General features: G+C 43.9%; 1 protein-coding gene across 3 annotated transcripts; it reads right to left on the minus strand.

Annotated features, from left to right (window-relative positions):
- Nucleotides 1–5,411: 5,411 nt before the first annotated feature.
- Nucleotides 5,412–19,109, minus strand: IFT27 (intraflagellar transport 27). Of its 3 annotated transcripts, none has more exons than XR_008464451.1 (8): nt 18,991–19,109; nt 15,632–15,711; nt 14,515–14,574; nt 13,781–13,840; nt 12,705–12,822; nt 12,281–12,390; nt 11,848–12,067; nt 5,412–5,620 (listed from the first exon to the last, which is right to left on the minus strand). XR_008464451.1 is itself a non-coding variant. In XM_054188305.1 (7 exons), exons 1-7 carry the CDS (start codon nt 19,022–19,024, stop codon nt 11,969–11,971), a joined length of 561 nt encoding a protein of 186 aa, XP_054044280.1. In that variant the 5' UTR covers nt 19,025–19,109; the 3' UTR covers nt 6,432–11,968. The 3 variants fall into 3 exon arrangements, 1 of the variants encoding a protein (XP_054044280.1); XR_008464452.1 differs by lacking the exon at nt 5,412–5,620 and adding an exon at nt 6,432–11,281; XM_054188305.1 differs by lacking the exon at nt 5,412–5,620 and having other exon boundaries at nt 6,432–12,067.
- Between the last annotated feature and the right edge of the window lie 4,838 nt (nt 19,110–23,947).

Here is a 23,947-nt window from a genome sequence, read left to right on the forward strand (position 1 = left end):
GTTCCCACCGACATCCACAATACACCCAACCCTGGGAGCATATTCCAGGAAACAAAAAGTTAGTGAAAAGGTTATGGCACCGGTTTTATAATCAGAATCTGCTCTAAGGCCAAGGCACAAGGAAAGGGTCTCCAAAAGGGATCAGAGAAGCAAAAGGTCTCACTGCCCATTGTGCATGAAATAAGGGCACAAATGACTGTCTTGCTCCCAATAAAGCCTTTGTCCGTCCATCCACTGACTATAATTAGAATAGACTCTTGTTCCTGATCTGCCTCTTATGGAATGGATGGTCTCTCCTGGTCAACTTCAGAATCCACAAATTAAAAAAGTTATCTTTTTTGACAAACAGGTTTATGAAAATCCTGTGAGGAAATGTGCATTGGCTGTGGTTTGGTTCTTTAAGAAGAAAAAAGCCTGTTTTCATGTAAACATAGCAGTAATCAGAGAATTGCACAGAATAAGGCAAGAAAGAGAGAGGCCTTGTTTTTTTCTGAACTGAAGGTTTTCAGAATCTTTGTGGAAGCATCAGCACAATGATAAATGCTGAGGGAAAGGTAAGGCCTACAGTAAGGATGGTTCATGTTGACACTGATCGATATTCCGTGATACCAGGCTTTCTTCCAGTGTAAAGGGCACAGATGGGGACAGAGAAGATGATTTTGTGCAACCTCATCTATTCAGAATCATCATTTAAAGACACAATCCAGCCCAAACATGAGCTTTTGCCATCTGGTCTTCAGCAGATGCAGAGGTATCACTGGGGCTTCCTGTACGGGGCAGACTTGCTCTCCTAGGTCTGGTGGTACTGAGGCAGATAACCCCTCTGCAAGCCAGCTATACACACTTTGATCTTCTTTAGGACATCCCTAGCTCTTCTTCTGTCAGATAGTTTAGGGTATCAGGGGAGGAATATTGAAGTTTTGATTTCTCTGATGCTCAGTAATAAATCAGGGTTAAAAGAGACTCTTGAAGGAGCATCCTAGGAAAACAAGAGAAACTGTTAGTCTCTGGGATAGGTTATTCAGTCCCTCTGACTTTTCAGAGGGACAGATCAAGAGAAGCACATATCACAACACCTATTCAGGAGTTCAGTGAGCGGGCAATCTTAGGAAATTCAAAATCACCAGGTCCCACTGATGTCAGTAACAGGCTACCGATTTTAATTCAAGAGGTTTTTTTTTCTGTAGTCTGACATAGTCGGGGAGACATCCCATGAGATGTACATGTACTTCGGACCTGGTTTTAGAGAAAGCCAGCTGGTGTATTGTGTCCAGAGGAGCTGTTATCTGAATTCCTAGGATTTGGTTTTACATTACCACTGTAATGGTTTAGGATCCCCAATGTGAATTCCTATAGAGGAAGTAGGTTAAACACATCAGATCAAGCCAGTCAGATGCTAGACTGGAGCATTATGATGATGCACAGAATAGTATGCCATGGATAGAAATTGTAGAGGTGATATTCTCTGCCCTGGGAATAGAGACCTATTTTAAAAAGAAAGGAAAACACATACGTCTTTTTAGGCTTCTAACTCCATGTTTAGACATCGAAGAACTGTCCTGATTTTCAGTTGTGCTGAGCAGTCAGCATCTCACATTGATTTTGCAGAGATGTAGAGGCTCCAAATACCTCTGAAAATGTGGATGTCTGTTTTGATGTCTTAATGTCATTTTAGCAGATTAACTTTGACCTTGTATAACAACAAAATTCTTAATGTAAATGAAATCAGAAGTCCCAAGTCCAAATGCCAGGCACATCAGGATTTGCCACATTCAGTCACTCACTGCAGCTACTGACCACTTGTAAAATTCCTGGGAACAGTCTGAAAGCAGAGTTTACTCATACGGTGGCAAATCATGAGACGCGAGGAGTCTACTGCAGAGCAAAGCAACTCCCAGCAGTGCACTTGGCTCATGCAGCTCCACCAGATCAAGCTCAGGACCTTGATGATGCCTCTCTGCTGGTTATGGGGGTCTCCTTGGCAGCGCCAACCCCAGCAGAGACTTGCCAAACACTCCAGCCCATCTGCCAAGGGTGTAGGGGTACAGTTCTCCCTTGTGCTTCTGTGGTTTGTTTGCTCTGTTGTTGTCCGCTTTGACGCAGTGAGCAGGTCTGGCGGGGGGCACAGGGAAGTTTATCTCAGCCGTGCTCCCCTCTCCATATCAGGGACACAGGAACATGCACAGGAGACAGCTCAGAGCAGGAAAAGGGAATCTCAGGCTGGTTATTCCCTGGGTTAAGGGGGTGGCTGGGAGATGAGCAGTCCCCTATGCAGAGCTAGTCCTCCTCCCACGCTCACCACTACTGCATTCTTTAACAGGACACTTTTCCAGGTTGCTTGATTCTGTTGGATAAAACTATTCAGTTGCCATCTTTCCAGTAGCCAGTCTGAAGCGACAAAGCACTTCTCTATTTCTCAGACCATTGGGACGCTTCTCTGCAACTGACCTATATTAGTTATAAGCTTCATTCGTTCTGGCCTGCGCTCCTCTCTCTTCTCCCACATGGAGCACTTGCACTGCTCCTCCCCCTCAAACAAACACCTTTACACATCCAAGGACATTGTAAAAATAAAATGATCACAACCTGGCCCTCCGGGAACCTCAGTTTTACAGTTTGTCCCGCTCTGATGCCAACAGAATTCACAACCCAGTTCAAGAGAGACAGACAGTGAGTGAGAGCAAGCAGGCAGACAGGCACAGGCAGAAGGAGACAGAGGAATCAGGGAGAGATAAAAAGCAGCAGAAGAAAAGAAACAGGGCAACCGGAAGGAATAAACTGCAGCAACAAGGGAAGGCATGTAAACTAGGAGTCTAGAACACAATAGAGAAAGGGGGATGGAGTTACCGGGAAGAGTAAAAATTTAGAATTATAGAAAGTTGAAGGAAGAGAGAAAGAAGGAGAAGAAAAAGGGCAGAGGAAAGAACAGAAGAGAAAAGAAATGGTCAAGGGGAAGGAGGGGAGGTCAAGTCAGGCAGCAAAGCAAGGTGCTGTCTGTGACACAAGGCAGAAGAATTAAGAAGGTGCCCGTGAATTTGGGCACTGCTTTTTCACGTCTCCTTTTCCATTAAGAGTACACTGTGAGGAAAAGGGCAAGAGGAGGTGGAAGAAAAGGATAAATAAATGCCTGAGCTGCCATCTTAAACAGCTCCTAGTAGCCAAGTAGGTACACTGGAAACAGGCAGTCCACAGGTTGGAAATGCTCAGGTACGCATCCCAGTTCAGCAGGCAGGAAAGAGCCTGGACTAGCACAGTGGCATTTACACTGCCCGGTCCACTGGGTCTCTGTGTGCACTGGCAGAGAGCCCTGCACACGTAAAAATGCTGCTGGTTAGTACTGGGTAGTTGTGCTCTGATCTCTGCCCTGCACCCTCTCTCAGGTCCCAGTAAGAAAACCTCATCCTCAAAGACATGAGTGCTGCTAGTCTCCCTCCTGCTCATACGAATCCCCTTCCTCCCCCTGCCTGATCCCAGTTCTTGATCGCACTCCAAGGGCTGCCTTGCCTTCTCCTGCCCTCTCCACGGTTCCTCTCTAGCCTTGCTCTTTTGCTCCTCTGCTTTCTCTCTCTCCTCTTTCCTTATGGCTCTTCTTCCTCTCTGTCATGCATTCAGTTCCCCCTTACACAGGCCCATATAAACACCCCCTCCCCCCGCTTCCCCCTTATCTCCATCTCTGTAGTTATCCACTTACCTATAACTGTAGTACCTGGCTGACACACATCTCTCCCACAGACAATCCATCTATCTCCACGCCACACACCTGCCAAATCTGCCTGTCTTTCCTTCCTTCGCAGCCTTTCTCTTGCTGTCCCCCAGCCAGTCCATTTCTTTGCCTCCCCCTGCCCCAGTTCTTCTGTCCTTCCCTCTCTACAATCCATTCCTCTCTCCTTCTTCCTGACTCTGCCCATCTGTCCCTCCTTCCCACAGTTCTCTCCAGCTGATACACATGTACCCCGGCCCGTCTCTCTCTCTCTCTCTCACCCCTTCTTCCCCCGCTGCTTCACACATTTCATCTCTTTGTGTCTCCTACACACCCAGGCCCACGCTTGCTCTCTCCCATACTGAGAGGAGGCGGCAGCAAAGAATTTGCTGCTGACCGCTGCATTGCTAGGAGGCAAACACATGGCCGGCCTTGTGCAGGCCAGTTTCTGCCTGAGTGCCCCAAGTCACATATCCCCAGCATCATCTCCAGCACTGGGAAAACAGATGGTATAATAAATGAGCGCAGTCTGATAAAAGGAGGAAAGGGTGCCTGCCTCGGATGCCCCTCACCCGCGCAGAGACACACATCCAACATGGGCACAGCTCTCCCGCTCCTATACCAGTCCAGTTTCGTGCCAGAACTGGCCAGCTGAACAAGGCACAAGCTCTACCCTAGTACCAGATGGAGAGGAGAGGGGTAGAAGAGGGTGGTAGTGGATAGAAAGACCAGTGTTGCTTTTTTTTTTTTTTTTTCTGACAGCAGCTTATAACCCCAGAAAGAAAAGTACATGGCGGGGGACGGATCTAAGCAGTCTTAAGGTAATGGGGAGGGCTGCTAGCATGGGAGCTGTAGTGGAATTGTGGGGATGTATAGTTACAAGACCTCCACGTGCAGAGACAGGAGGAAAAAGGCAAGAGGCATGGACAGTGTAGAGGAGTCAGATATCAAAATGGCTGTGGACTGAGATGGCATGCAGTGATCACTTCTGTCTTGGTGAAGAGAGGGAAAGCCACCTGACTGGCAGCCTTAGCTGGGAGGGCCATCAAGAGCAATGACGTAGTCCGCTTAAGGGAAATATCCCCAGGTCTCAATAGGTGCAGAAACTAGAGGACAGTCTGCATTGTTCTGCTTTTGCCCATACCAGAACTGTCGTCCTGCCCTTACTCAGTTCCATGACGTTGCCCAAGAATGCTCCACTCCTCCTCATCTGCTCCACTACCTCCCCAGACATCTGCATGCAGAGTCTTGCAGCGTCATTTCCCCTGTGTTTACCTCAGTTACAAGAATCCCACACTTGTTACCCATTTCCAAACCCACCAGCATTCCTTTCCCAACTAACGTTTTCACATTCATTGCAGCCTGGTCTCTCTCTGCTGACAATAGCACTGAAAAGCATTATCTTAACCTTGTAAAATGTCCTTCTAGATACTCTGTTCTGCTGTCCTTATGAGCTGGTTTTATGCCTGATGCTTCAACTGCAACCTGAATTCCAAAACTTCCAGTTTCACAGTCCCCAAACTGAAGCCACCCAACATCACAAAACCAAAGTCCTAGAAATAACACACAACGGCCACGCACAACTGTTAGACTAAGAGAAAGTGACGCTTCATGGCAATCAGAATATATTAGCAAAAGCAGCGAAGGGAAACCACTGCAGAAAAGAGATTCCTCCCATGCAGAGCTGAAGATATTTTTTATTGTAGGTAATTTTATTCATGAACTGAGTGATTTCTCTCTGTTTTACATTGACCTCACACACATTGCATTTTGCTATTTTTTGAGGTAAAATATTGATAGTCTGGGGAGACCTTCTGCTGTATGAACTGATTGTGAAGTTTTTGTTCGGAGATGTCAATGCTCGAGTTGTAGTGGGCACTTCTGCTTGGTCAGGTGAGGTGCAGGTTCTCTTTCCATTCCCTGAATGGATGAACATAAGTATTCAGGATGCTGCAGCACAATTAGGCACAAGTTTGTGCGTTGTCGTGTCCCTCCCCCTGCCACCCAAAAAAATAAAAAAAAATAAGCAAATAGATCACCCCACTTTCTGGCAAAAGAAAACAGAGATGGCACCGGAACTAATTTGTGTTTTAAATGACACAAAGTTGTGTGGTTAACAATTGTGTCTACTTCCCTCCACTCAAAAATCCCCCCAGAAGAACTGTACACAATCTGAATTTCCAATACCTCTTCACGCTCTTCCACCTTGATAGTCCAAGAGTGTCCTTAGTTTACCTACTCTATTTTTTCTGGTCTCACCTGGATATGCTGTTTCCAGCCACTGCTCCTCACAGAATGACAGCTTGCTGTTCTTATCTCCCCACACTACTCCTTGACTTACCTTTCTGGATTCTCGCTATCAAATCCCAGCATCAACCCTGTCAAGCAGACTTGCCTTGTACTAATGCCGGCTCTACATCCTGAACCTAAACTGATGGCTACCATTGACCTTCCTCACCATGGCTCTGAATTCTCCAAACTGATCTTGGCCCTGAAAATCTCTCTTCAGATTTATTTAATCTTACCACCTGCCCTCCCACCTGCAGTGTCATCCAGCTCTACCCTGTATCCTCATTTTCCCTCAATAGCTCTTGCAAAAATTACTTTTCCTCCCACTTCATTTCCATACATCATTCTACAAGCCAGGAAAAGCCTTAGGTCTTCCCACCCCTAACTCCCACCCTGCCTCAGCAAACCCTTTGGGCTCTTCATGAAGGGATATAGACCCCACTCTTTCCTACACATTCCTGTTCTCCTGCTGCTCCTGCATTTCCCCCGTTTGGGACACAGCAGCTAGTCATTTCTGCCTTTATACCTTTCTGCTTACAGTTCCAAACTTGAAGCCCTCATATTGTGTATTTTTCCAGTACTTCTGCAGGAAGATTACAGGCTCCACATTTCTCCAATTGATGCATATCTGGCTGGAGGGAAACTCATCAAACTGACCCCATCCCTGACCCTGGCTTGACATGTAGGGTCTGTCACATTTCCCTTTTAAACATTGCCAGATTTGGATTTGATCTCAGAGACCAGGAAAGAGAGCAATTCCAGGCTTCTCTTGACAAACAGCTCTAGGGGAGGAAATATGTGAAGCTGTGACAGAAGAATGAGAGAAAGACCCCCAAGGAGTGAAAAAAAACAAAAACCAAACGAACCAACCAACAAAACTCCAAGTCAGAATGAGAACAGCCAGTGTTTGCAAAAGTTACGCTGCAGCAAGATCTGAAGAGCCAAGAGGAGGCTGTCAGGACTCAGCTGGGGGTCTCCTGCCAGGAAATTACACTCTAGACTGAGCAACATCCCTATCTCTCGGATGACTTCAACAGGGAGTCGCAGCACCTAAAGAGGCCTGAAAAGACCAGAGATTGAGTAGCGCTCTTCTTTCTCCCTCCCCCAAGCATTGTTGTTCCAGGTCAACAGAGCCAAGGGCAACTAGCACAGAAGACATTGTTCTCCAGGCAAGATGACAGCAGGAGGAAATAGGATGTGAGAAGAAGAGAGATGATGCGCCCTTAGGCTAAGAGACATTGTGGGGGCCAACGTGGCCCTTGAAGAGCTTCTGCTCAGACTCCACCTCTGCTGCAGAAGGTCCTAGAAGTCCCTTAACCCCAGCTTCCATGGAGTTCCATCTGCAAGATGGAAAAATTACTTGCTAAGAACAAGCAGAGGTGGATATTCTACATCAAAAGTGGATATGAGAAGGAAAAGAAGGACTGAGAATGCATGGGGGGAGAGAGGTCCCATCATGAATGGTGTCAAGAATAGAATGTCTTCCTGCTCCAGCAGATAATCTGCCGTCACACTGATGGCTTTATACGAGCAGATGAGACAACAACTGCAAGCCGTTGCCACCTGAACATCATAGATAGAGTAATTATTAAAAGCTGAGCATAGTCTTGAGCGAGATATGGACCCCCATGGATCTGTGCACCAGTAGAAAGCAGTTGCTGCCTACAGAACAGAAATGCAGTGTTTTCCCTGCTGTCAGCACCTGCGTCAGGCTCCTGGTTTCTCTTGAGATACAGCCCTTAATTGGGATAGATTGTACGTTTTCTGCTGTAGCCCAGCCCAGCTCCCAGTTTAATTGCTAGTTTATGACTTAGCCTGTTTTGTGCTTTCCACGCTACTTCTTTCCCCACTTAATCTAATAGAATTATAGAAAGTATTGCTGGGAGGACCTCAGGAGGCCACACAGTTTATCCTTCTGCCCCAAGGCAGTATTTCATTTTCAACAACATCATGTGTCTTTTGCTATCAGGTCAGATCGGTCCAAGATGTATAGCGGGTAAAGAAATGAAGCTTACCCAGGGGAGTCCAATTGGCATAAAAGACTAAATCCAGCCCTTTAAGTCACTGTAGTTATATCAGAAATAACCCTGGTCCAAATGGTGTCATTTATCAGATCAGCTTTCTGAAAGATGTCCTTTCTTAAGTTTTAAGTCTCTAAAATGAACAAGTCTCTAGAAAAAAAACTGTTCTGACAGGCCCATTTCAGTATATTTAATGCTTTATTATGAACAGCAGTGACCACTCCATTGTTAAGACTGAACAGATCTTATCACAGTATGATCAGCTTTGAAACTCCTATTAACTCCCACAATAAAACCTGATCTTTCTGGAATTTTACATCCTGCATTTCACTCCACAGTAGAATATGTCTGGCAAGACAAAACAAAACCATTAAAGCATCTTTAATATGACGACTGTACACAAATGAACTCCCAGTAAAATTTCAGAATGTCAGTCAGCTTCTTAAGGTTCTTTCTTCCAAGACAATTTGACTAAAAATTCCACTTTTGTTTTCTTTCGTCTATTAATCTCTCTAAGAAGAAATGTCTTGCAGCCTTGGGAATAGATAATGCAGAAATTAGAAGGATAAAAAAAAAAAATCAGCTGGTGATGTATCAAGCTAAGTAAAGCAGGGCACAAGTATAACAGGGATTCTATGCAGCAGAACCATGAGGACCAAACGAAAAGTAAGGAGGGACTCCAAGGAGGGAAGAATGGTTTTGTCTGATCAAACAAGCAAGCAGGAAAAAGAAGGAGTATGTATCTCTTAAGCATGGTTAAAGGCCTGTTTGTTTCCTCCCCCTTCTTTTGAAATTTCAGTTCTGGTTGAGCTGGGTCTCTTGTGCGTTGTAAACACCCCTGCTGAGCACCTGCAGCACCGCACAGCTGGACAAAGTAGGGGAGCTGTAAGAAGACAACAAGCTTCCTGGTCAGCAGACAGGCTTTCTGTCTTCCTCCCACTGTTCTCCACCGTGTTTGTAATCCAGAGTGATGCTAAGGCTCTAAGCAGCAAACATGCAACCTCACCCTACAGACATGACTGCAACGGTTACTGAACGCAGTAAGAGAAACTTAATAATGGTTTCAGATTCTTACTCATCCTGCTTGTGCAGCTCACCTTCTCACTACCCTAAACTCCATCACACAGACACAAAACTATTTTCCACCGCTTTCCTGTATCTGGCTCACATGTTCTCTATCCACTCTTCACTACTAGCCTCTACAACAAGGTCACAAATAAGCTAGGAAAATAGCAACAAGCATCACTTGCATCATGCTGGTACTATATAGTACATTAGCCAGGAAGGACAACATATTATGCTTTTAAAATGCATTTGGAATGACTGAGATGGTTATTGTCAAACACACCATTTTGAAGGACATGAAATTGTGTCTACATTAGTGGTTGAGATAGTCCTGTAAAAAGCAAGTTGGACAACATGCTTTAGACACAACCTCTTTTCTAATTCTAGTCATGGCCTGTGGAAAGATGGAAACGGGCAGTGGGTGATTCCCTACTGCTAGCTAATTAGATCATACATTTCCTCTCTCAGGCAATATATCTTTCCCTGCATGGGATGCATTTTTCTTCACTAACCTCTCAAAAGCAGCTTCCCTATAAATCACAAATCACCACTGCCAGCATTCCCTTAATGAGATCCTCCAGCTTTTGCATTCATTTAATAAAACAGCGTTCACCAATCTTCATCTGACTGGTGCTTTTAGGCTGTTTATTTGAAGTTATGGGAGGTCCTTCTGGTGCAGGGAGATTGAACTCCCTGGTTAGACATTGCATAGGATTCATTTTATCACTCATTCCAAAGGCATTCGTCCCCCCTATATACCACGTCACAGGTGGCATACACACCTGGCATGCTGTTTTCAATATGAAAAAGTATCTGTCTTGTGTTGTAATTGCATCATCAATAGAACCAGGCGGAAATGAGTTACTAAATCAAAACAAACCTTCTTCAATTCTTTAACGAGATCAGCACAGCATCCAAAATAACTTTTATTCTTAATAGTCAGAGGTACTAGCACCTGCAGGCAAGACTCTACTCAGCCCATGTAAATCAACAGACACTCCCCAGGATTAACAAGACCACCCATGTAAGATACAAATGCCAGTAACGCTAATCCAATTAAAAAAAGAGTGAGTCTTCTGGTTACCCTAAGCCCATGGAGGAGTCCTTCCTTCTTTGGAGGAACCAAGAGCTCTCCCAGCTGGTTCTGTCATTTTTTTGAGGTGGCTTCTAGCAAAAGAATCTATTCATTTTCTTTTCTTACGGGCTGAGCTCCTACTTTACTTAACCTCTTTACCTGGTATTCATGCTCCCTAGCTAATTCCCAGCCTCAACAAACTGTTGCTGGTGAAATGAGCCCAGATGCTTCTCCAGATTCTTGAAGTGCTTCATAAACTCTGCTACAACATCTGCAGCCATATTTCTTACGTTTAATCCAATATACTTGTCTTAGCATTGGGCATAAAAATGGTTATAAAATGCACATGTAAAAGTCTTGAAAGACAGATTCCTGAAAAGCCTGCTTGTAAAATCATTCAGCGCTCACTCTCTACAAAATTCATCTCCCCTTGCCCAAGAAAGGCTAACATAATCTGGGAGAAGAGAAAGGTTATGGTTTTGAACTCCTTGGTGTTAGGGTCAGTGACAAGGCACTACCTTACCACGGATGCTTTCATATACTACATTAGCAAATAGACTCTCATGCCCACAACATCAGTACTCCACATAAAAGAGCAGTTCTCTCCAGGCTTTTACCCTTTCTGATACGAAACTTCTAAGCAGGCAGGGCTGAGTCAGAGTAACTTAGACAGACTGTCTTTCATTTCCTTGGTCCTATTTCCACTAGTGACATCAGAATTGTGGTTTTTAATCTGAAACTCAAGGACAAGCAGGGACAGTTCAACAACAAAGACGACTCTGATTCTAGTAAGGGATTGAGAACTGAACCTAATGAGAACACGGTATTGCCAAATTCAGCTGACAAAAAGAAAAATGACACAAAAACACTTAAGATGACAAAGACATAAAGAAGAAAGGATAATTTGTTTTAAATTTTGGACTCATCTTTAGAATAAGACGTATTCTTGCTATCTGACCCCATTTTGCCGATAAGGCAATTTAGATGTGCCCATAGGAAGTCCTGCTTGCTTCAAGAGAGGTAGCTTCTTGAGAAATCTTGTGACCTGGGACCAGCAGAGGGCACTGCATTACCAAGTGACAGCGGTACAGGTGCAAGACAGTTCCTACCAGGCAGTGAAAGTGAGCCACGCTGAAGAAAAAAAACAGATTCTAGAAGTCAGAAACACATACTGGACACCAGCATATCAGTCCTACAACTGATAAGAGTAATACTGCTAAAACAGGCCTCAATCAGTGCTCAAACAATGCTCAATCTCTTGGGCACTCCTAGAAACACACCTAAATCCAGCTCAGTCCCCACACATCTCAGTCTCCATGTGTTGATTTTAGGGCATAGGCCTTGTACTGAAAATGCATTTCTAGCAGCAGGGCCAAATCGGTCCTGCCCTGCAACATATGTATCAAGGATGGGTTGCTTAAATTAAAACAAATCCTGTCAGCTTCCTCTCTCCTTCCCCAAACCTCTAAATCCTTGCTTGTAGCAGCAGGAAGTCTGTTCAAACAAGAGACAAGACAATATCAAAGCAGAGAGCTGGCAATTTCCATTCTGACCTCCCCTTTTACTCCCCGCCTCCTCCAACCTAGCAGACTTTCAGTGAGCAGAGAACCAAGGCAGAGGACATGAAAGGAATGCTGAGGTAGCAGCTTCGTAAGAGTGTCTTTCCACTTGCTTATTTCTAGTTTATTTTGAATTACCAGAAGATGACCATGAAGAAGCAAATAGCTCATCTTTTTTCTTCTCTCTGTATTCTGTCCTGCAGGATTCTGGACACTTGGAGAAGCTTAGAGGATAAATAAGTCATTCCAGTCACGGCCCTCAAGCTAGTGAGTGAAAAGTTTCCACTTTCTCTTTGTACAGTTGGTGGAATGACTTTGCCAGGATGTGAAAAGGAGCCTCAAAATTTTTCATCTCTTTCTGTAAAGAAATAAGAAAGTTGTGAACGACAGATGGAATAAGCATTTGACTATATCTGCTCTAACTGCTTCACAAAAGACAGATTAAAACTGAGGGTGAGTTAGATGACAAACAAGTGGAAGAGTCCCCCTGCATTTATCTTTCTTTACCTGAAAGAGAAGACAACTTTACAAACAGCCACTTCCACAGACGGTAAAAGGAGCAGATACTCACCACTGACATCTCGCAGTATTCCAGGCCATGTTTCTCAGCCCACTCCTGTGCTTGTTTCTGCTTCACAACTCGACGACCAACAAGGTCTGTTTTATTCCCCACTAAGACACCTACAGAAAAAAAACATGAAACAAAGAAAAAAACAACAACCCAGAAATGCTGACTTTTTAGCAATAAATGCTGGAACATTTGTGGAAGTAGCTGAAAAAGTTGGAGGCGTGGAGAACAGTCTACAACTACCTAGAAAAGATTCCACAAAGGAAACATATTTGTGCTTTATCCGCTTTGTGATAAAAAGCAAACGAGTTGGAGGAAGCCATGCCTGCCCCTGGCTTAAAATAAATGCTGTATGCCACATCTCAATGGGAACAACTGCTATCATACAAGAGGGCAGCAGATTACATGAATCTCACCCATTTCTTACCTGGGATGTGCACTCCAACTGCTTGAGCCCTCAGCTTCTCCAACCACTTGGCACAGTTGTTGAAAGACTGCTCATTAGTGACATCATACACAAGGCACAGTACGTTGGGTTGCTCCCACTGCACAGCAAGAAAGGAACATTGTCAGCTCTAATGAAACTGATGTGGTCAATGGCCAGCCTGAAAAACACGGCAAACACAGATGCTAAGACAAAAATAAAAAGCCTAACATACAGGAATCCTATGCCCTGGCTGAGGTTTCACATTGCACTTGAGCTGACTAAATGGGTAGCTGGCACTGGGAGAGGTGGTCTTGCTCTCTTTCCCCATTTCTGTCTCCACGGTCCTGCTCCTTTACTAGTATTGGCTCTGGCACTCATCTTATCCCTGGGGAAGCTGATTCTTCATACTGAATCAGCGCAAAATTAATCCTAGAGAAAAATGTAGAAAGGTTTTCTTCCAATTTGAGAAGCTGAGCCAGCTTCTAGAGGGGTCCCTCGCAAACCAGATCTAGTGCAAGGGCAAAAGTGGAATCGCCTCTTGTAGAGCAATGACCCATTAGGTTGTCTCAGCCATCTTATGAAACCTCACATCAATTAATTGATTCTACTTCTCAAAATGACATAACACAACAAAGAACTGTACAGGTAAGGACACAAATGCATGAAGGAAAAAAACCCAAGGGCAGTATTATGCTCAAGGACAAGAATAAGTCTTGTTGGATCAAATACGTCACTATAACAAAAAAACCCCACTGTTGAAGCAGCAGCAAAATAGATGTTTTTCTAAGAAATAAAAATAACTTTAACCAATGGCACTCAGCAATTCTTGGTGAAATATCCCTATTTCTTTTGTAAGAAAACTGAATGACTATCTATCTGCCTTCTTTCCTCTGGAAAGTATTTCTTCTAGTACTTCTACAAGTTTCAGAGAGGTAGAACAGGATGCATTGGCAACTGAGGCAATTGCTCCCATTTACACTAAAGACAAAGTTTGCTACATCTGCCAGACTGGGGAGTTCAGATCTTCAAAGCAAAAGCACTTCTTTGGAAGAAGAGGACAGTTACATAAGACTTACCAGTTTCTCCAGCATTTCAGAAAATAGATCTTTTCCTGCAGAGTCAAAAATGAAGAATTCCTGAAAGCGGAAGCAGAAAGAAGGCTCTTGCCAGGAAAAATGCAGTGTAGGGTAAGTTTTTCAAAGTAAATACTGGAACTTGTAACTCTTGCATTTTGTTCAGTACGGCAGTGTCACGTTCCTATGGGACAAATTCCCTGCACTGAGAATACTCCAGTTCAGATAGTATGAGAAAAGAAACAGCTATTTTTCATGTACAACCAATAAAAGGGTTATCTCCAAGGCCCCAAGTCTAGTTTCCATCCCTACCGGAAACAGAATATGTGGAGTGGGACAGTAGCCTGCACTATTTATAAAAAATTATACATGTGGTCCACATTCCACTAGTGGGAGTATAGGGCATTAAGGAAAAATAACAGATAAGTTCCAGCTTCCATAGTTCTATGAAACATGAACCAAAACTGTGTGCCCTAAAGGACGGAACAGAATTCTAACAAAGCTGGCAACAGCTTTGGTTTCAGATGTCACGTTGGATACAACTATGTAAAACTTACATTTTTAAGATTAAACTAACCCTAGAGTATCAGCAATTGTACATGATCAGCCTCATTTCCTTAATGCAACTTAATGGTCTTATGAACATGCAGAGCTACCTTCCACCGAAATGAGACTGAAGGGAGGCTTGAGCTCTGGATGTCTCTTTCTGACCCAATTTATGTCACAGAAAAACTCACCACACTATCACTTGTCTCTGGAACCGATACAGCCTTCACCAACAGTTCTATGCCCGTTGTCTGTCAAGAAGAATCAGGAAAACAAGAATCAGACGAGTTTTTACGAGCCTGTCCAACTGCATACCAACTATGCATTGGATTGAGGCAATTCTTGTGAATCATTATAATCCCATCAAACACAGACTGCTGGGAACTCCTCAGCTCTGGTAACGTACTCCCACCTACATGTCAAAGCCACATAGATTTGCTCCGATGGGGGAAAAAATGGAGAATAACATCCAGCGACCTGCTTATACACAGCTAAGAGTATTAGCTGAAATCTGCAGGGCTATGCTCACTATCACATCGCTGCTCTAAAGCACGCCTTAGAACGTTTTGCACCAACCGTGTAATCAGCTAACATATGGGACTGAGGTTATTTGTGCCTCTTCCACCTTTTATCTCATTCTGCTTTGTAGCTTGTTTGTTTGTTCTATTTCTATCCTTAACTTCTGGTTTCCATCTTTATTTCAATGAATAAACATATTTTAAGGGTTTTTTTCTACACACTCATATTTTCCTTTTCTTACTTTACTTATATTTACTTTTACTTTTATCCTGCTTCTGATTAGTCATCATCATTGATTCTCACACTGAAAGACTGCAAACTGTATCCTCTTCATCTGGGAACAGTTTCTGTAGATTATAATTATCTTGGGGCTATGCAGCACATCTTCATGTTTGCATAGCGATAAGCACACTGTCCACACGCACATTTAATAGTTGGAATTAAAAGCTTTCTCCTTCAGCAATGTTTTTTCATAGAGCACTCCCTAAAGGGGGAAGCTCTCTAACACCACAAAAGCTTGTAAAAACATTGGTTCAGCAGGAAAATTATAAAATTAACTAAATTACTCTGCATTAAGTTTCAAAACCAGCACCCACATAATGTAAAGTCTTAAAGAATAGCAAATGGTTTCTCTTCAGAATATAGGGTATAAGAGAAAGAAAACCCTGTAAGACCCCACCTTGATTGCCTCAACTTAAAATCCTGTTATTTATTATTCTAGACTTTCTTAGTTTTCTCATGCAACTCAGAAAAATGTTGGGTAGCAGCTTGGGCCTGTTGTATGCTTACCAGCGTGTAGTTCTTCTGAAAATGAGCCCCATCATTGCGGAACATCTGGGCTAAAGCACTCTTCCCCACAGCTGGATCTCCTGCAAAACCGAAAACACAAAAGATTTTTGTTTCATTTAGAGAATCTTATTTTCCCTCAGTTCTGTTACTATCACATGCCATAAGAGCTTGGATGCTATAACTCTGAATACAGGAAAGATAACTGTCATAAGAAGCACAAAACAATCTAAAAGGTAATACCCACATGAGGAAATTAATATTGCCATTATGCATACTGGTGCTGACATCAGATTTCTGCTCTATGAATGACAGTAAAGGTCCCCCAGATCAGGATGGAACTGCTCTTTGTCCTAAAATTCATGTCTACCCTATAGCCTTTACCTAAGAATTAAAATTTCCTAGATACGTTATCATGTAGAGAAAAACACAATGTGATAAGGGAGACTGGGCTGCATAGGCGGCTATTTCCTCTCCTTAGATTACCCATTTCCTCAGATTCAAATCCTTGTTATATAGTGAGTTTAGGGAAGAGACAGGTCACTTATACACTACAAATCTGCTTAAGCTGGTAACATTCTTTGATGAACTCTTCTTGCTGACCCTGCTAAGAGAGCAACTCTTGCTGACTCAGTGCTGCTGGTGGCTCATTAGTTGCATCCTGGGCATAACGGAAGTAAATGTCACTTGACTGGAGAGAAAGGACCTGCTGATTCATCCCTACAAGGAAGGAAAACCAAGGGGCTTTAGTTTTTGCTCTTCTAGAGCCAAGGTTTTCTGGAATGGCTTGCACAACACTGGGAAAACCTGGCAGCTGCCTGCTTTGGCCTGCTGTTACAAAATTCCGTAAGATCCAAAGCAATGGCAGAGAACTGCAGAATTCACATATGCCCATATCACTCCATGAAAAATATCATAATCCTTGCAAAACAAAGACTTAATGTTCCCAAAGGGCTTATCCTCTCTTCACATACTGTGTCACTAGCCTGGATAGTTCAAAGGACAGGAACCGGGAATTAAATACCTCAGTGGGTCTAGCTTTACCCTTTGAGGAAAACTCATGACAGCCAGGCCTGGAATGCAAGTCTTTTATGTTATGTTATTAATAAATAAACCCTGAAAGGGGTATATTTTTATCCTATTACAGCTTCCTAGATGGTGTTTTAAAGGAAATTGGTAAAGTGATCTGCTAACATAACATTATAGAGGAGAAAGGGTGTTTTGGATAGTGACAACTGCTCCTAGACGCATTAACCAAAAGTAGTCCTTGTTTAAACATTTTCAGCATGCTTGCTTACTTTGAGCTGAGTTGGGCTCATAATATTTAGACAGGAAAATCTGGTAAGTCAGCTTGTTTGTTCCCTGATCAGTTCAAGCTTGTGTGGAAGACAACACTCTGTTCCGAGTGGAAGCTATTCTGTATTTCAATAGACAATTAGATCCGTCTTTGTAAAATGAGATAGAGATGCATACATTGCTCCAAATTGCGCAGGCATCATCCACTGCAAATTCTTAACTAATGTGTTGCCTTTCTTCAATTTGACAGCCCCAGTTGTTCTTTCCCTCTTCTTATTCTTTGCCATCCTCTTAGCCCATTACATCACTACACTGTCTCAAAATAAGTTTCCTTGCCCTTTTCATTTAGTTTGGTCTCATCTGCCAGTACTGCATCCCACAGTATTTATTCCATCCATATTTCTGTTATTCTGCCAGAATCTGTAGTTTGTCTCTAAAATGCCTGATACTGCCAACTGCCTTTCTACAATGAAAACCTTTTCATAATGCCTCTATAGTAAGCTCAAACAACAATATCTTTTACTGTGTGTCTGTAAATTGCCCTTGAGATAATACAGGAATCGCTTTCTATTGTCAAGTTAATAGTCTCTCTTTGGCTAATAAAAGGCCTTTTCCCCTGTTGTTCTCTTTGACCTTGGTGCAGCTCCCAATGCTGGGAGCCACTCTATTCTTCATAACCATTTCCTTAGATACACAAGAGTTCCCTGTTCCATTTCTGATGTTTTTGCTCCTGCCTATGTAATTGCTTTTTCTTGTTCCCTTTAGGTTGTTGTGGTTACTCATCTCTTATGTCTCTTTCACTATATTGGTATCTTCTGCAGGAGAGAATTTATTTTGCCTGGTCTACTTCATCAATTTATTATTTTTAATAATATATGGATATTATTGTAGTACTTAGGAGCACTACATATGGGACAAGTCCTTCCTGTTGTTTGTGTTGTGAACAGAATTGAAAAGGCAGCTCCAGACCCAATTAGAATTAAACACATAACTGGGTCATCCAAAGAAAACCTATGTGAATTTAAAACGGTCATGGAATTGGCCTTTGGTAACACTAAACAAAACTTGGAAGACATAAGCAAAGCCTACATATTGGGACCTGGAAACTGCCAAATTGGAAATGATGTGTAAGTTTCAAATCTAGAAGACAGGCAAGATACACATGCTGTTCACAGTAACTATCAACAGAGGCATGAGGGAGATTAATTCTTTTGCATTTACCAAAGATCAGACCTAGCTTTGCGCAAGTTGATGGTTAGCTGCTTCTGAGGTTCAAAAAAAGCAAAAATTTTATTCCGGATGAAAGAAAACAGGTTTGGAGCAAAGAGTTAAACTGGGGCGTTGTCTGCATGCAAAGGTTTTATGGATTTGTGCTTCAGGCTGAGGATGCACAGAGCTTCAATGCAGAAGGAGGGAAAAAAAGTTTTCTTCCCACAGTGTTAACAGTCAGATGCACTTACTTTCAACACCTCCATAATCCATCCTGACTAAATAAACCAGTGTCTTCACCTCACTTTTTTTTCAGGTTAACCTCCAGTTTCCTTAGGGAAAAAGATGCTTCTGTGAAGTGCACGTGCTTCGTCTTTCAACTCTTTGCTGAGGCTCTACTTTTCCATCACACTCTCAGAATCATCCCAATTTCTGCCATGATTTTTTCCTCCAGCACAAAGTGAGTATGAGGCAGGATTCAACTGCCTACCCTGCTCCTTTCAGACCTTCCCCACCTTCACCCCACCTTTCCACACTGTAGAAATACTCTTTTTTCTTCTTCCTTTCTTTCTTTTTTCCTCACCGTTCCCGTCCCGAGGGACCCGAGGTCCCCACCTCTCTCCTGTCACTGCCTTCCCCACCTCTTCTCCATCGGGGCAACCCCTCGACGAGAGGCTGAGAGAAGCCAGGCCGTCTCCCAGCGCGGCCCACCGCCACCACCCGCCCGGGCCTCCCCCTCACTGAGGGGGCCCAGGCGTCCCAGCGCCGCCCCACTGCCGGCCTCGCCCCACCCCACGAAGCCCGCTCTAGGCCCCTACCACCAGCGGGGCGGATGGGACCGGACGGGCCGGACTCACCTGCCAGGAGGCACTTGGCAGCGAGCTTCACCATCGCCCCGGCCCGGGGAAGGCGGCGACAGCCGCTGCCCTCCTGGCCCGCCGCCGCCACGGCGCTCTGCCGCGGCCCTAGCAACAGCGCGGCCCTAGCAACCGAACGCCCCGCCTACTTCGGGGTGCGAACGACCGCCCTCCCAGCTCGGTTGGCTGTGAGCTCTGCTCATCAATGCCAACGCGGAATTCTTATTGGTTCTCTTGTCTTTTCCCGCCCACCAAACGTCCTGTCAGTCAAACCCGACCTCCCCCGCCCCTTCTGGGCGCTAAGGCGGGGCAGAGCGCTCAGCGGGTGGCGCCGTGGTGTTACGGCGGACGAGGGTGTAGTTTCTGCCCAGCAACTAAGTACGTTATCGGGAGCCGGTTTATTATTGGGTAGAAAGTAGGGGACCGTACCACAGAGCCGAAATTAACCCACGGGGGACAGGGCAGAAACTAATAGAGTTACTGGCTACGAGCTATGCAGAGGGTGCGCAGCAGCACCAAGGAGGGAAAAGACAAGTGAGAGGGAGGGAGAGAAGGACGAGGAAAGGGTGGAGGGAGAGAACCCTCCACGTCCTTCCTACGATCCGACCGAATGGGATCTTCCGTGCGGAAGCGCCCTCACCCCTACGCCTGGCTGAGGGCTTTCTGCGCATGCGCGCGGTCTGCTCGCGTGCCCTGGGGAGCGGGGACGGGCTTTTCCCCGCCCCGCGCTGCGCACGCGCAGACGGTTAACGGTGGGGAAGGCCGGCGCGAGCCCTTGGCCGTTAACGGTGGGCGGGGTGTCCGTTGTGCGGGCGGAGGAGCAGCGGCGGCGGCGGCCGTGGGGTGGGAGGTGTGGGGCCCGTCCGAGGAGAGGGTGCGGGGAGTCCCGTGATTTGGGTCACTTTTCCCGCAGGGCTCAGAACTGGAGTCATAGAATCACAGAGTCACGGAATCATCTAGGTTGGAAGGGACCCTTAAGATCATGGAGGCCAACCATCAACCTCACACTGCCAAAACCACCACTAAACCATGTCCCTCAGCACCACGTCTACCCGTCCTTTAAATACCTTCAGGGATGGGGATTCCACCACTTCCCTGGGCAGCCTCTTCCAATGCTTGGTAACCCTTTCCGTGAAGAAATTTTTGCTAATATCCAATCTAAACCTCCCCTGGCACAACTTGAGGCTGTTTCCTCTTGTCCTGTCGCTTGTCACTTGGGAGAAGTGACCAACCCCCACCTCGCTACAGCCTCCTTTCAGATAGTTGTAGAGAATGATAAGGTCTCCCCTCAGCCTCCTTTTCTCCAGGCTGAACCACCCCAGTTCCCTCAGCTGCTCCTCATAACACTTGGTCTCCAGAGCCCTCACCAGCTTCATTGCCCTTCTCTGGACACGCTCTAGCACCTCAAGGTCTTTCTTGTAGTGAGGGGCCCAAAACTGAACACAGTACTCGAAGTCGGGCCTCACCAGTGCTAAGTACAGGGGGACGATCCCTTCCCTAGTCCTGCTGGCCACACAATGGTGGTGAGTCAAATGGGAGTGGGAGTTGGAACTGAACCCTGCTTTGGTCTTTGCTGCAGCTGCTTATAATTCGGCCACAGATCTGCTAAATTTCACAGTGCCGGTTGGGTCAGCATGTTTCAAATGGTCAGTTTATGAGGCCTGTGTGTCCAGTGTGGAAGTTGAGCAACGTTTCATCTCAACTTCGGCCAACATCTGATCTGTTATCATTTCCTCCAGTTCATACTTTTTAGAATCATAGAATCTTGCTCAATTTTTCTTTCTTTTGACTGTTACTGTTCTCCTGGACAGAGCTCTCTTCTTGCTCACCAATTTCTTAGTTGCTTTCTTCTTAGTATTTCAGAGTCTTGTTCCTTTTTTTTTTCCTTTTTCTTTGTTAATTTTGTAGTCTTTCACACTGCAGTAGGTTGATTCCTTTAATTATTTGGTTTTTTTCTTTTTCAAATATTTTTTACTAAGATCTCCCCTGATGACTTTTAAGCTCTTTCTATGCCCTATTCTTAATCTTTAAACTAATCTTAAGCAGTCCAAGTCAACAGTGGTCTTGGGTTAGAGCTGAAAAAGATGACCGTGAAGCTTCCTGGATTTTCCCCTCCTTCCAATCTCTTTGAAAGCCCTTACGCTGTTAGAAAGCATGTCATTAATAAGAAACAATAGTTTTTCAGGGTATAAACTTTGCTTGTCTACGCTTTAGGTGCTTTACTGTGGAGTGCAGAATCTGCTTACTATGAAAAGCAGTAAGTAAGCTTGGGAAGAAGAGAATAATCAATAATGCATCAGTATTCAGGTTATAAGATTGGACATTCCAAGAGTAGAGTTGGTTGAGAATAAATTTTTCCAAGTTTTATTTTAACCTCGGGGTAATACATGCTTAGAAAGCAGCTTTTTTGGTCTTTTCTGGTATGAGTGACCCATTTTACATATCTGGGACTCTGTGACATATTTGCCAGACATCTAGCCAGACGAGCAAATAACATAAAAATAATAAGTACCTATAACAAAACCAAAGGAGCGCATAAAAATTATTATTTCTGTGATAAAAATATGAAAGAGACTTCTTTAGCCTGAGTGGGCAGTGACTTTAATTGTAGATGATGACTGTAGCAAAGTATAGTGATGGAGTCACTACTAGGGGTTCCTTTAAAATGGAAAAGAAAAATTAATCCCAGGTCTCATTATCGCTTTCACTGTTTTCTCTTCCATTCCTGAATCCTCCATCACATAAAACAGGTGTGCAGTTATTGATGTTCTCCATCACTTATGTCTAAATGGCTTACCTCCTTTTTCATCTTTTCTGCCTGCTGCTCCATCCTCCAGGAAATTCACTTGTCTCTGTGTTGTTCCATTTTGCAATCTTTGCATTATCCTTTGTTGCCTATTTGTAATATTGTCCTAGTTTACTGATAGGTCTGTATGCGAAGGCTTTGAGGCTCCATTATGGTGTACTTGAGATTTATTGATCGTGGCTGTAATGTAGTGGTATCCATCAGCATTTACCGAGGCCTCAAATATCTCTACCATTTTACACTGGGATCAGTGTAATAGAAGGCATAGATTATGTTGGAAGTGAGATATTCATTGCTATTGAAAAATTCTGCGTGGAATCTGTCTGTCTCCTTTCAGTTTGCTGCTTTCCTATTAGCACCATGGTCCTCAGTCCCATTCCCTCATTTCCTACTTAACTCCGCATGCACTTGCACACAGAGCTCTTAATGGACTTGTGTCCTCTCTATTTCTCCTGTCCTTGTACCCCGCGCTTTTTTTTCCCCACAGTCTCAGTCTTTTCCTCTGCCTGACTTCTCACAGGTAAAAGTTGTTTCCTTACTGGCATTAACAGTGATAGATTAAGGATGGAATTACTTATCTACACCTTGTAATCCAGGCAGAATCGCAGTCTGCTGTTAGCAGTCCACAGGGGTTGCTGCTGCATAAATTGGAGTACTGGTAGCTGTGCTCACTGAAGCTTCTCTCATCTTGAATACGTGAGAAAGAGAAGGGAAGAGAAACCCTGTGGATTTAAAAAAAAAACCAACTCAAAACCAACAGAGGATGATGTTCTTACCCTAGAGAAGTGTTTATTAGGTTAAATCCTGTATTTACCAGCTAAAGAGAAATAGACCACTCTTTTTCTTCACACATTTAATTTCTTCCTCAAATAAAGCAAGAGTCCTATGTGTGGGAAGTGCCCCTTCTCTAATGTGAGCAGGATAAATTGACCTGATGGCCACAGGACCCTGAAATTTGAAGTCACATTCCTTTAGGCAATGGTCACAAAACAGCAGAGAAATTGCACGTGTCTATGTGCGGCTCACATTTCGTCGGGCTACAGAAGCCAGCAATGGTGGAACTGCAGCTCCAGTAGGAGCAGCAAGGAATTTCATAAGCAAGGTAAGGCTTTACAATGAGGATCAAACCAGGGGCATTCAGTCTTTTAGATTGATGCATGGCTTGTGTTTCAGATTCTGTCGGGCACTGCGCAGGTTGCTTTATTGTCTCCTTCACAACATGTACCTGCTAAAAAGTGATTTTTGTGAAGCAGAATTCACAAATGTTCCTAGCACTTGTTTTTGTAGTTATTCAAGTATAGATGCAAACATTCTGGATATGTTCTGAGTTGAGCAGGTTACAACCTGTAACTTGAATGTGCTGCCTAATAAAAACTACCAAGGAAGTAATGTATCTTTCCTTGGAGTAAGGAATGCTTCTCAGGAGGGCATTAATGTTGAGGAAAGGAATTAGTAGATCTTTCTGTAAGAAATCTCTTAAACCGTTTCAGCAGTTCTTTTTTAAATCTTAGGTTACTAAAAGAAAACAGTGTGACAAAACAAAATCAAAAATATCTTGCAAACGGGTGAATATTCAGAGTTCATGCAGCTTTTAAAATCTGTATAAAGTCTTACAGAATCAACTATGAGTGTTTATTGATATGTCTGGAGAGCTTTGAAAACTGCAAGAACGGATGTGTAAATTTTCTTGTAGATTTCCGTTCTTTACACTTTCCCCAAGTAGTAGAATAAATAGAAACTTCATCTATTTTGAGGGCTATTTCATTTGGCATCCCCCAAAATTGCATTTTGTTTCTCTTCAGAGTGGGGCTATTAGCACAGAAGTATGAATTTGGATGCTTTCTCTATCACTGTTGATAATGGCATTATAGTTCCAGGTCTTCAGATTTTGCTCTTTTGTGGTAAGGACTGAGACATGGATATGAAGGCTTTTTGGCTGAGACTCGGTGCACTGAAATGTAAGATGATTATGAAATGGTTGAATCAGCCAAAGGATTTGTTGGCAGTTACAACAGCACTTCTGACTGATGTGGTGTATCTGTCGTTTATTTTCTGACCTACTATGTTGGGAAAGTGGCAGTTAGAAATGAATGGTGGTTGTGGCATCAATGAAAAGTGGTAAATTGTTAGATGTAAGGTAGGTACCTACAA

This window comes from Rissa tridactyla, chromosome 1, assembly GCF_028500815.1.
Source record: "Rissa tridactyla isolate bRisTri1 chromosome 1, bRisTri1.patW.cur.20221130, whole genome shotgun sequence".
NCBI lineage: Eukaryota > Metazoa > Chordata > Aves > Charadriiformes > Laridae > Rissa > Rissa tridactyla.